General features: G+C 44.4%; 1 protein-coding gene across 2 annotated transcripts; it reads right to left on the reverse strand.

Moving 5' to 3' along the window:
* Nucleotides 1-1,833: 1,833 nt before the first annotated feature.
* On the reverse strand, nt 1,834-3,780 carry LOC100280638 (carbonic anhydrase). 2 transcript variants are annotated; one of them, XM_008678951.4, is made up of 5 exons: nt 3,389-3,780; nt 3,171-3,277; nt 2,618-2,959; nt 2,435-2,488; nt 1,834-2,277 (listed from the first exon to the last, which is right to left on the reverse strand). In XM_008678951.4, exons 1-5 carry the CDS (start codon nt 3,701-3,703, stop codon nt 2,148-2,150), a joined length of 948 nt encoding a protein of 315 aa, XP_008677173.1. In that variant the 5' UTR covers nt 3,704-3,780; the 3' UTR covers nt 1,834-2,147. The 2 variants fall into 2 exon arrangements, with proteins under 2 accessions (XP_008677173.1, NP_001358602.1); NM_001371673.1 differs by having other exon boundaries at nt 1,924-2,277; nt 2,689-2,959; nt 3,389-3,773.
* Nucleotides 3,781-12,049: the final 8,269 nt, after the last annotated feature.

Consider the following 12,049-nt stretch of genomic DNA (forward strand, 5'->3'; position numbering starts at 1 on the left):
AATATAACTGATTTAGGGATCTTTTTATATTTATTTTAGGAGAAGTAATTTCAAGGGTAAGAAAATGAAAGTTATTTTATTTCTGATTGAACACAATTAAGAAGAGGATTAGGAAGGCATAAGCATCTTCTATGTCAGGCCATCTATTAGGCGGGATGAGATGGTTCGAATAGAGGTAGGTTGGGGTAAGAAAGATTATGGCAAAAAAAGCTTCTATCCTTATGGTGGATCTTGATTCACTTGGAGATGTTGTCTAGCTTCTGTCATGCCTTGATGAAGTTGATCCATCCCTTCTCCGATTTTGGTGTCTCCATCTGGGGTTTAGGAGGTTTAGATAGGTAGATGGTTGTGAAACATGGAATAGGTCAAACACGGTCTATCTCGAAAGAACCTTCAAGTTAAGCGTGCTTGTTTTGAAGCAATTTGGGATGGGTGACCGACCGGGAAAAGTTTTCTCGAGTGCGCATGAGTGAGGACAAAAAGTGCGCATAAAAGCCTCGTGTTGGTCTGTGAGGACAATATCCGTTTGATTGGTTGCCCGCATCATCTTATTCTGTACCATCGTGTGCGTTGACTTTATGTGAGCTACTGTTTGGTTACCTGTACGCGGGAAACGTGTCCAGCTTGAACAAATGCAACATAAGTCATTTCATTGCATCTGTAGGAACGCCCAAAATTGGCATATCCACACGGCCACCCTCGCCGGAGCCTGCGCGCTCGTGCACACGTATCCAATCAGACTGTATCCGCGTGATTGGTTCACTATCGCGGGGATGCAGCTGCATCCGCGGGGTTTTAAAGCGCGGTGTATTTGGTAGCCTGACGAGTCGATACAGGCGCTCTCTATGCAAAAAATGCGGTTGAGCCAGGCTCCACGGAGATGGCCAATTGTTGCGTACGCTGGCGTGCAACCTGCATGCAGGCCCTGCTTATGCAGGGACACGCATACCTAGAATGTTTTTTAGATTGTTTTTCTAGTAAATCTTCTAATTAATATATTTAATCACCGAGCAGATTTTATATTTGTGTTTCTAAGACTTTTGTGAATAAAATTAGACCACTAATACTATATCGTATTTGAAAATTTATTTATGCACCATTCTCTAATACATGTTTTAGTGCAAATAACCAAACAAAGTCTGCCTTTAATCTGCACGAGTCTATACAAACAACCAAACAGAAGCGCTTGTATGAACTCACTCTGGTTCTACCAATACTGGCTAGACTTATGCTGGCATGTTCGACTTCTACAGTAACCAAACACATGGTATGTGATCTTAGAGAGTTGGCATCGGTCCAGGAGTGGACCGAGTGTTCCACCACTGCAGTTTTTCTCTTTCAGATTCATCAAAACACTTGTTCGTCGTTCCACCAACCGCGGAATCACGCATTTTTGTCGTCTCTCTGGCCAACGGTAACTCGTCACACTTGCCGTTGTCTTCACCGTTCATACACGGATCACCAGACATGCATGAACGAGAATGGGCCGGCGCACTGGACAATGGACATGGTCCGAAAAGCACAGCTGAGCTGCGCATGGCGCGGGCCCGCGTGGTCGTCAGGTTTCGTTGCGCGGTGTCTGTCCTGTTCCTGTCCTTGTTTCGTGCATCTTGCTGTCCTTGGCTTTGCTACAGCAAGCCTACAGCTAGCTGCTGGTTAAAGGGCTGCGGCGGACAGAAGAGGAATCGATAATTGAAACTTTTGGGCTTAATTTATGGTTAGTATCATTCTTTGATTTGACTGACATACTACTTGTGAAACATTTCTTGACACAAATCTAGCTGGCTGAAGAATATATATAGGCTTATACTGTACACATGTGACTCGTCCTGCTAAACGACAATCAAATCATAGTATTTTTTTTAACAAAAGACCGTGCCAGTTAGATAGGTCATGTTTGAGTGCCAACTACTCAACAACAATAATCAAATCGATCGAGCCACATGCGCATCGACATGTTCTCTTTTCCTTTTTTTTTTGTTCTTCTTCTGAAGAGTGGACCTGAAGGTGATCCTCGTCTGTTTATTTCGTCCTATAACATAGATGGAAAGAATTATAAAACAAAACCGTAACCATATACAGCAGACACCTCTCCCCAACACTGAACCGCGTCAGCTAGCTCGTGCATCACTACTGATCGATACCAACTACGCGCGCTGCTGGACTGTGCAACCTATACCATAGCTAGTACTAGTAGTGCTTGTGTGGCTTTGGGCGGAAGATGCTGATGTCCCTGTCGTTGACGTCCTGAACCGGCCTCGCGTTCTTCTCCATGCCCTGAAGCAGGTAAACACACGCGAGACAAAAAATAAATAAAAATCAGGCTGAGAAAAAACAAACAAACTAAAACCAGCTTTCCTGGCGCCTTCCATTCCATCCAGAATGCTGGTCAAACACATTTGGGACTAAGAAGCAAGCGACGTCATGAACTTACGTCGTGCACGGCTTCCCTGAGCAGCTCCAGCTGGTGCCTGGACACGGTGCGGACCTGCATGCGCGAAATTAAAGTACACTCAGCAACCTCAGCCAAAAAAAAAAATGCTACAAAATCTACCAGACATGTTGGCTCGTTTTAAAACACGGTTGTTCGGACGTCAGCGCTATAGTCACGACTCACGATCGATCGAATGATGCCGTTTGGTTGGAATTCGGGGAAGAAAATTGCGCAGCGGGGCCACGGCCACTAACCCTCTTGACGACGGTCCAGATGACCCCCTCGGTGCAGGGCGGCGTGGTGAGGGAGCCCACGTAGCGGTAGTAGACGCTGGCCCTGCCGCGCGCGCGCCGGGGGTCCACCACGCCGATGGCCTCCTCCCGGTCCTGCCTGTCGGCGATCCGGTGGATGGACGGCTCCAGCGCTTGCAGGAACGGGTCCTCGGCGCCGATCTCGTAGAGCATGCCGATCACCGCCGCCTTGTTCGCCGAGCTCTCGTGCACCAGGTGCAGCTCCATGTCGTACCTGCGAGCGAGCGAGCATCTCGATCGGACCAGTCGTTACTTACCACTCCTATCTATTACCAACATGCTACATAATTCGATCGACGATCTATAAAAAGCAAGCAGTAATGAGGAATTACGCGGTCCACACGTACGCACGTCGAGTCTTTATTATATTATTGGCTCTCAACGACGACGACGAGACCAGCAGACCACCATTCATTCGTTCTCACCTGCGGCCGTCGACGGTGTGCTCGGTGGGCGAGTGCCAGTGCATCTGCTTCAGGTAGTACGCCGTGCCGTTGATCACCAGGAAGCCGGCGTCGCCCTTGAACCTCACCTGCAACCAAACAGTCAGCTGGCACTAGCCACGCCACGCACCAATGCTTCCCACCATGATGCACCACCAGCTAGCGAACCCCCCTCCCCCCCTTGCCGTCGCGTCACGTACCATGATGTCGTGGCCGCGGTTGGCGATGGCGGCCTCGGCGGGGCGGTAGGAGTGGGTGAGGTAGCCGAGGGACCGCACCAGCGAGACGCGCTCGTGGGAGAGGTCGATGGGGGACTGCATCCGCCCGGCGCTGCAGTTGCCCCACTCCGCCTTGATGCTGCCCCAGTGCTCCGGCCCGTTCTCGTCGCCGACGACGTAGCTGAACTCCTCCTCGTGCTCGGTTTCTTCCTGGGCTCTGGCGGCCGGGACGGCAACGGAGAGCAGGAAGGCCGCCGCGAGGAGCCGCGCGGCGGTGAGGCCGCGGAGGTGACCCATACCCTTCTGTAGCCTCTCCGCTTGCGGGCTCTGCTTTGCCTTTTTGGAAGCTGAACTGGTTTGGGATGAAGTGCCCCCCCGCACCGAGTCCGAGTATATAAAAGGCCGTCGTCTCGTCAGTGTGTTAATGCCAAAACACACTCATATTGTTTTTAAAAAAGAAACTTTTATTCTTATAAAACTCCATACTTTTACGATCGAGTCTCTTTCCATCATACAGTATGGTATTATTATATTTAATGTCTATAACATTTTGATATTAAAATCGGTTTAATAGAGGATGGTGTGGGCCAGGCATGCAGCCAGGACTACGATTCATGCCTCAGAACCAAACAACAAATTCTTGTAACCAAATCTTGGTGTAATAAAATATATGCAACATCGATGAACAACAAGCAAAAGTGAAAACAGACCGACAGGTCGAAAACCCCGTGCAAATAAAAAAAAGCTTTGTTGTGCTAACATGGTACATGTCGGAGGCTTCGTTAAAAAACAAAACAAAACATGGCCTTTAAAATTCTAAAGCTAACACACTATATGCATTTTATCATTCGTTCACAAGGCCATATTGATCAATATCTTCACATCAAGCCTCATCATATCGACATCTTCATACCAAGACCTTCACACAAAACCTTGTCGACACCTTCAAATAAAGCACTTCATATGGACCCTAATTGACATCTTTACGTGGAGCCTCGTCGATATCATTTTGGGTCCTTACAAGTGGACCCATACACTCGGGAGCAGGTGGGAGACATGATGCACGACAAAAACATTAGGTAGGAAACCGTAACATCTTGTTATGTGTGCCGCTGTGGCTATAGGGCGAGGGTATTTATAGGGTAACCAGGGGTAGGAAAACTTAGGTAAATTGTGCCACTGGCTAACAACTACATCCGAGAAATATATTGTGCAACGGGGTTAATTATAGGGTGTTGGGGGTCTTCTTCTCCGCCGATGGTCCTCAAGACAAAGGCATCATTGGCAAAGTAATTTTGAGGACTCTCTCTGTCGAAGGTCCTCGAGACAAAGATACCGTCTGAAAGCTACAATGATGAATACCGAAGCTACCACCGAAGGACGACAGCTTTGGCTTAAAACAATGCCAAAGATCAAATATGGAGCCGAGCCGAAGAGGAAAAGACTAGCTAGTCCCTAATGATTTATGTTACAGTTATGAATAAATGTTAAGGTCATAAATGTATTTTTACCCGGGCTGTGTCCCGTGTTTATAAATAGGTGAACAGTACCCTCATACTGTTCACGCTGAATTGTAATCGCTCTCGCATCAACACCTTCAAACAAACCGAAAGTATCATGTAATGTAGATTATGTTAATGTTCATGTATACATTATGAAATACTTATGTTTATAAGCCGATGGATTACATTCATTATCTCTATGTACTATTATTCTTATGAATGATGAAGGTATGTCCTTCATGACCTTCGTCTAAAGATCATTATATCCAAGAGCAGATAATGCTTTGAATGACGAAGGTCCTCGACTTTTAACAATTGTGTTGCCTTGTTCTTGATTCACATCATTTGAGAACAAATGACCAACATTGGTGCCCACCTCTGGTGAACTCACTTCCACAACCACGACAATGGCTTCGCAAGGCGACCAAGCTGTGACACCTTCGGCTACGAAGCTGGTGCTCTCAATCACAGGCGGCTCAAGTTCTGAACCAGCCAATAAGAAGCAGAAGAAGGAAGCACATAGAAGGGTACAACATGTTAGAGTGCAGGGACCCTTCATTAAGTCCAAGTGGTCTCATATACCGATCACATTCTCCCAGCAAGACCTTCAGCTCAAGGACTACCCTCATAATGATGCAATGGTCATATCTTTTGTTATCAAGGGGTTTCTAGTTCACAATGTCCTTGTAAACACAAGCAGTGCAACAAATATCGTCTTAGCAAAAGCCTTCAGGCAGATGCAGGAGCAGGATGACAAGATACATGATGCAACACACCCCCTATGTGGCTTCGTAGGAAGGCAGATAGTGGCACTCAGAAAGATAACAATGCCAATCACCTTCGGTTATGTTCAAAACACAAGAACAGAACAAGTTGTATTTGACATTGTCGATATGGACTATCCCTACAATGCAATCATTAGTCGAGGGACATTGAATGCCTTCAAAGCAATACTCCATCCAACATATTTGTGCATGAAGATACCATCTGACCAAGGTCCCATCGTTGTGCATGGAAGTCAAGAGGCTGCTAGAAGGGCCAAAGGGAACTGGACAGATTCAAAGGCCATCCATAACATAAATGAAGCCGAAGCTCATCAACAGTATAAACATAAAAGAGACAAGCCTGCCTCAGCAGATAAACTAAAGCCTATGCTTTTGTGTGAAGACATAGCCGAGCAGAAGGTGTTGCTGGGGTCCCAGTTGTCTGATGAACAAGAGAAAATTTTGTTGAAGTTCCTGTTCAACAACAATGATGTTTTTTCTTGGTCAACCAATGATCTTTATGGTGTCAACAGAGATGTCATTGAACACTCACTCAATGTAGACCCGACCATTAGACCAAGGAAGCAGAAGCTTCGGAAGATATCCGATGACAAAGCCGAAGGGGCAAGAAACGAGGTCAAAAGACTCCTGAGTGCCGAAGTAATTAGAGAGGTGACATATCCAGAATGGCTAGCCAATACTGTGATGGTAAAGAAGGCCAATGGAAAGTGGAGAATGTGTATTGATTTTACAGACCTTAACAAGGTGTGCCCGAAGGACGAGTTCCCCTTGCCAAGAATGGACTCCCTTATGGATGCAGCAACTACCTCGGAGCTCATGAGTTTATTGGACTGCTATTCAGGCTATCATCAAATCTGGATGAAGAAGGAGGACGAACCTAAAACAAGCTTCATAACCCCTAGTGGGACCTATTGCTACCTTCGGATGCTCGAGGGGCTCAAGAATGCTAGAGGAAGCTTTAGCATAATGACCTCCAAGGTCCTTAGCTCTCAGATTGGCAAGAATGTTCTGACATATGTTGACAATATCATTGTAAAAAGCACGAAGCAAGAAAATCATATTGCCGACTTGCAAGAAACATTTGCCGATTTTAGGAAGGCTGGTCTCAAGCTCAATCCAGAGAAATGTGTCTTCGGGGTGAAGAAGGAAAAATTTCTTGGGTGCCTTGTATCAGCAAAAGGAATTGAGGCAAATCCAAGTAAAATAGAAGCTATGCTTTGGATGGAGCCACCAAGGACGAGAAAGGATGCTCAGAGATTAACAGGAAGGCTATCATCTTTAAACAGATTCATCTCAAGATCAGCAGAGAGGAATTTTCCATTCTTCGAAGTGCTAAAATCAGCCGAAATCTTGCAATGGGGACCAACTCAACAAAAGGCTTTCGAAGAGCTGAAGCAATATCTGATACAACTAACAACATTGACCCACCTTCGTCACGAGTCCCATTGCTACTTTATGTAGCTGCTTCCCATGCTGCAGTCAGTGCAACACTGGTGCAGGAGAAACAAGATGATCAAGCGAAGAAGCAAGTTCCAATATACTTTGTATCCGAAGTACTTAGTCCATCAAAAAGAAATTACACAGAGCTAGAGAAGGTGTTATATGCTGTATTGATGGCCTCCAGAAAGCTTTGGCATTATTTCCAGTCATACCACATTATAGTACCTTCGTCTCAGCCTCTCAAGGACATTATAAGAAACAGAGAAGACACGGGAAGAGTTAGAAAGTTGGCCACATAACTGAATGAATTCACTATTGATTTTGTCCATAGATCTTCGATCCAATCCTAAGCGTTAGCAGACTTCATTGCTGATTGGATGCCAGGGGCTCAGGACGAAGGAAGCACAGCAGATAATGAAGCCTGGACAGTGTTCTGTGATGGGTAATGGGAAAACCTCACCGCAGGTGCAGCTGCTATCCTAATTTCACCATCCAAGATCAAAATCTGCTACACAGCCAGATTAGAGTTCAACTGCACAAATAACATTGTAGAGTACGAAGCTCTTCTCTTGGGGCTTCGAAAGCTTAAGACAATGAGAATAAGAAGGACTATCCTCAAATCTGACTCACAGGCCATGTTGATAAAAGTAGCATAGCAAGGGATTCGAAGCTTGAGAAGTATCTTGATACAGTCCGAAGAATGGAAGCCTCTTTCAAAGGTTTCTCAGTAAAGAACATCCCAAGAGGAGAAAATAAGCATGCAGATCTACTGGCTAAATCAACGTCACAGGGGCTCCCACTCCCTTCGGAAGTATTCTTTAAAACTCTGAAAGCACCTTCAGTCGAGCTCATGGAGCGAGCGGTGCTTACAATCTCGCCAGTACATAGCAAAGATTTGAGGACTGAGATTGTATCTTTCCTACAAGGAAATTATCCTTCAGACGACAAAGTTTACATAAAAAGAATGCAAGCCAGGACAAGGCCCTATAAGATCATAGAAGGAGAATTGTTCAAACAACGAGTTTGTTCTCCATTGTTGAAGTGTCTGTCTAGAGCCGAAGGTCAAGAACTAATGAAAGAGATACATACAGGGGTGTGCGGAGCTCATATTGGGTCTAGGCCTTTGCTTGAAAAAGTTTTCAGACAAGGATTTTATTGGCCGAAGGCAGCTTTGGATGCAGTAGATCTAGTTCAAAAATGTGAAAACTGCCACAAGTGCGCTAGAGATAAAAACAACCTTTGTCTTTAACTCAGCTAATCCAGCCCACTTGGCCATTAGAAAGGTGGGGCCTAGATTTATTAGGCCCACTTCCACCAGCACAAGGAAACTTGAAATATGTTGTGGTAGCGGTGGAGTACTTTTCAAAGTGGATCAAAGCTAAACCCTTAGCTACAATCATTTCGGCCACGGTTCAGAAGTTCTTCTGGTAGAATATTGTTTGCCGATTCGATGTGCCGAAGGCTATCATGGTTGATAACAGAACTCAGTTTGATGCTGAAACATTCAAAACTTTTTGTGACCAAATTGGTACAAAAATGCATTTTGCATCCGCGAGGCATCTAGAATCAAATAGATTGGTAGAACGAGCTAACAAAATCATTATAATAGGAATAATGAAGTCAATCTTCAATCTGCCAAAAGGAAAGTGGCCAGATGAACTGGTAAAAGTGGTATGGAACCATAAAACTATTGTCTCAAGATCAACAGGGTTTACCCTGTTCAAGCTTTTATTCGATGATGAAGCAATAACACCATAAGAAGCAAGAACATGTTCAATAAGGATCTTAGCTTTGACAGAAGATGAAGAGGCATGCAAAATAACAAAAGATACCATAGAAGGGACCAGGCTTCAGGAAATAGATCACATCAATAAATATCAGGCCGAAACAATTAAATGGCAAGATAGAATGGTAAGATTAAAGAATATCAAGCCAGGACACTTGGTGCTTCGAAGAGTGGCCAACCCAGACACAGTGGGAAAGCTTCAGCTTAAGTGGGAAGGTTCTTTCTTGGTGGTGTCTTCGTCAAGACCTGGATCGTACAGATTGAAAGACATGGATGGTAATGACATTCCAAGATCTTGGAATGTAGATGAGCTTCGGAGATACTATGTGTAAACTATGTAATTTTCTTACTTTTCCCTATGGCACCATTTTCCTTTCAAGAGGGGAGAAAGGTTTTAATGGGGCCATAGGTTGTAATTTTCATTTTTTGTTGTGCAGCCTTGTGCAATACAAGGGCCAGCTTCCCCAACATGTAAAATGTAAAGATCTGCGATTACACCATCGAGTGTAAAAAAGTATGAAAAAAGCTCCAAAGTCGTCCCTAAGGGGATCCAGAGCTAAAATACCACCTAAGTGAAAGGTGAAGAAGCTCCAAAGTCGTTTCTAAGGGGATGCAGAGCTTAAATGCCACCTAAGGGAAAGATGAAGAAGCTCCAAAGTCGTTCCTAAGGGGTTGCAGAGCTTAGCTCCAAAGTCGTTCCTAAGGGAATGCAGAGCTGAAATACCACCTAAGTAAAAGGTGAAGAGACTCCAAAGTCGTTCCTAAGGGGATGCAGAGTCTGGGTGTGTATTCACGTGAGTTTTTTTACCTTTGACATAGATTTTTATACTTCATCACATCATATTTTGCATTCATACAAACATACATTAGGCATCTGTAGTTTCATCGCATCATGACATAAAGCATAAGGCATTAACAGAAAAAGCGAGGGTTTCCGCCTTCAACGAGAAAATGCTTCGTCTCAAATGAAGTTGTTTTACAAAAAAGGAAAGGAAAAAACTTCGTTGTATATGAGGGGGCCATCCTTTGATTTTGCTCAAAAGGTGCTTTGATGTGTACGAAAAGAAGGGAAGGTGTTTTTCGCCTTCGGCTCAAAAAGCTGCGAGCATTGGTTTCGTGCACACCAATGCAGACAACACACGAATAAAATGTAAAGCAGCATTACGAAGCATTCACAAATATTTACAAAAATTTGTTCACATTCAATTACAATTCTTTGCCGAATAATACATTTTCTTGTACAAAGAACTTCCAAAAGTGTTTCTACAGATATTAACAAAAGAAGCTTCTGAAGTCTCCTTCAACGCTTTAGAACTAGCTTCGGTTCACTAGCTTTCTGCACTATCACCTTGAAAAATGTCAAAGGCAAGGGTATTGAGGAATATGGTAAGGAAAAATATAAAATAAAGGCATAAAGGTAAAAGAGATTTTCTATACTTTATTGAGCAGGTTTTGAGCTTCGTCTCCAGCCATCTCTCGGCTGCCCTTCGCCCAGATTTGAGTGATAAATCTGTTGCCTATGCTTCGAGCTTCGGCTGGAATATCAACTAGGTCCAACAGCGAAAGGCTGAAGTTTGGCCTATTAACGGCTCTTATATGATTACATCCAGCTTTCATGAAAGCAGCAGCCATTCCACGAGAAGCCACTAGCGCACAGAAATCACCGTGGCCAGTTATAACTTTATCGAGGATGTCAACCTCTTTTTCAACACATTCAAGAGCCCTAGGAATATCTTCAGCGGAAAGGGTAGCTTCTTCAGATGCGGCTCCAACAGAATTGAAGATACCCTTCAGCCGAGCAATACATTGAGTAGCAAAACTGAAGCATTTATCCCGAAGAATTTTAACTGTTTCGTTCGGTTTGACATTCTTTTCAACCTCGGTCTTGATAGTCACGTTCAGCGCTTCAGACTCACGATTGAAGCAATCCTAGTTCCCATGACAGTTACTCCCAAGTCATTAGGCCCACCTACAGTTGTCCTTGTCCAACGGACCTCAGACAACCCTGCAGGTGCCCCTGATCACTTGACAAGTTCGGTATCTGTATTCTTTACCTTGCCCAAGAGCGTTTCACCCGTCACGCAGACATTACAATACATCGGAGGTACGTAAATGCGAAAGCAGTTACAATAACTTACTTTATTTTAAAGTAAAGAAGAGTAGTATTATTATAGACTAGAGCGAATATAGGAGTGCACGAGTAATATTATTACATAACCTGGGAGGCAAAAACCCCTCCCGATAAACAGTAAAAAGTTTTTCTTAAAGGAGGACACTTCCTCCCGCGGCTTCAGTCTTGATTTTCTTCTTTAGGCACCACCTTGGAACAGAAGCAACAAAAATTTGCTGCTTCTTCACCTAAAACAACATGGGACAAAGCCCTGAGTACGAAGTGTACTTTCGCAAGTCTTACCCGTCAAAATAAGAAGACTCTCAAGGATATGCTGGCCTTTGGGGATCAAGGTATGACTTATCAATAATCAAAGACTCTGTTTGCAGAAATGCTTACTATTAGTGGATCCTTAAAAGTCCAGTTTTATTAACAAGATAAGTCTTTACCTGAGTTCTAGAGTTCTTTCTACCCTAGTTCAAGCACTTGTCCTATACTAGCCAATTCCTTTTCAACCCTTCTTATTCACTGGAATGCTATGTGTAGGTCAGTGACCAAGTCTTCATGTCCGAAAAGTAACGGTGATCTGAATTGATTAATACTCAGCTGAGGATCTCTAATCACACGACATATGTAGCACTTAACCCTTTCATATGTCAACTCACCATCGGGGTTCTTAAGACCAGATCAGGTTCACGCCAACCAAGAGCACAGATACACCACCGTCCAGCCTCTTGCCACGGAGGGTACACGCTACTCTCGCCATCTCTCCACTCCCATTGCGTGTTATCTTATTTTGGTATTAGTCTGCCCGAAGGAAAGCTTACCCATGATGAGGCATGTGACCAGTTAAAAGGTCCTCGATCATCAAGCCAACATTGAGAAGGTCCTTAATCGACTTAGACGGAGACACTACACCGAGACTCTATTCTCGTGCAAGTCACCCGCCCGGTCTCAGCTTTATCATTTCAACCCAAAGTTTGGTACCTGGCAGAGGTACATCTTTTCCGATGTTGAACC

The sequence above is a fragment of the Zea mays genome, chromosome 4 (genome assembly GCF_902167145.1).
Source record: "Zea mays cultivar B73 chromosome 4, Zm-B73-REFERENCE-NAM-5.0, whole genome shotgun sequence".
Classification (NCBI taxonomy): Eukaryota; Viridiplantae; Streptophyta; class Magnoliopsida; order Poales; family Poaceae; genus Zea; species Zea mays.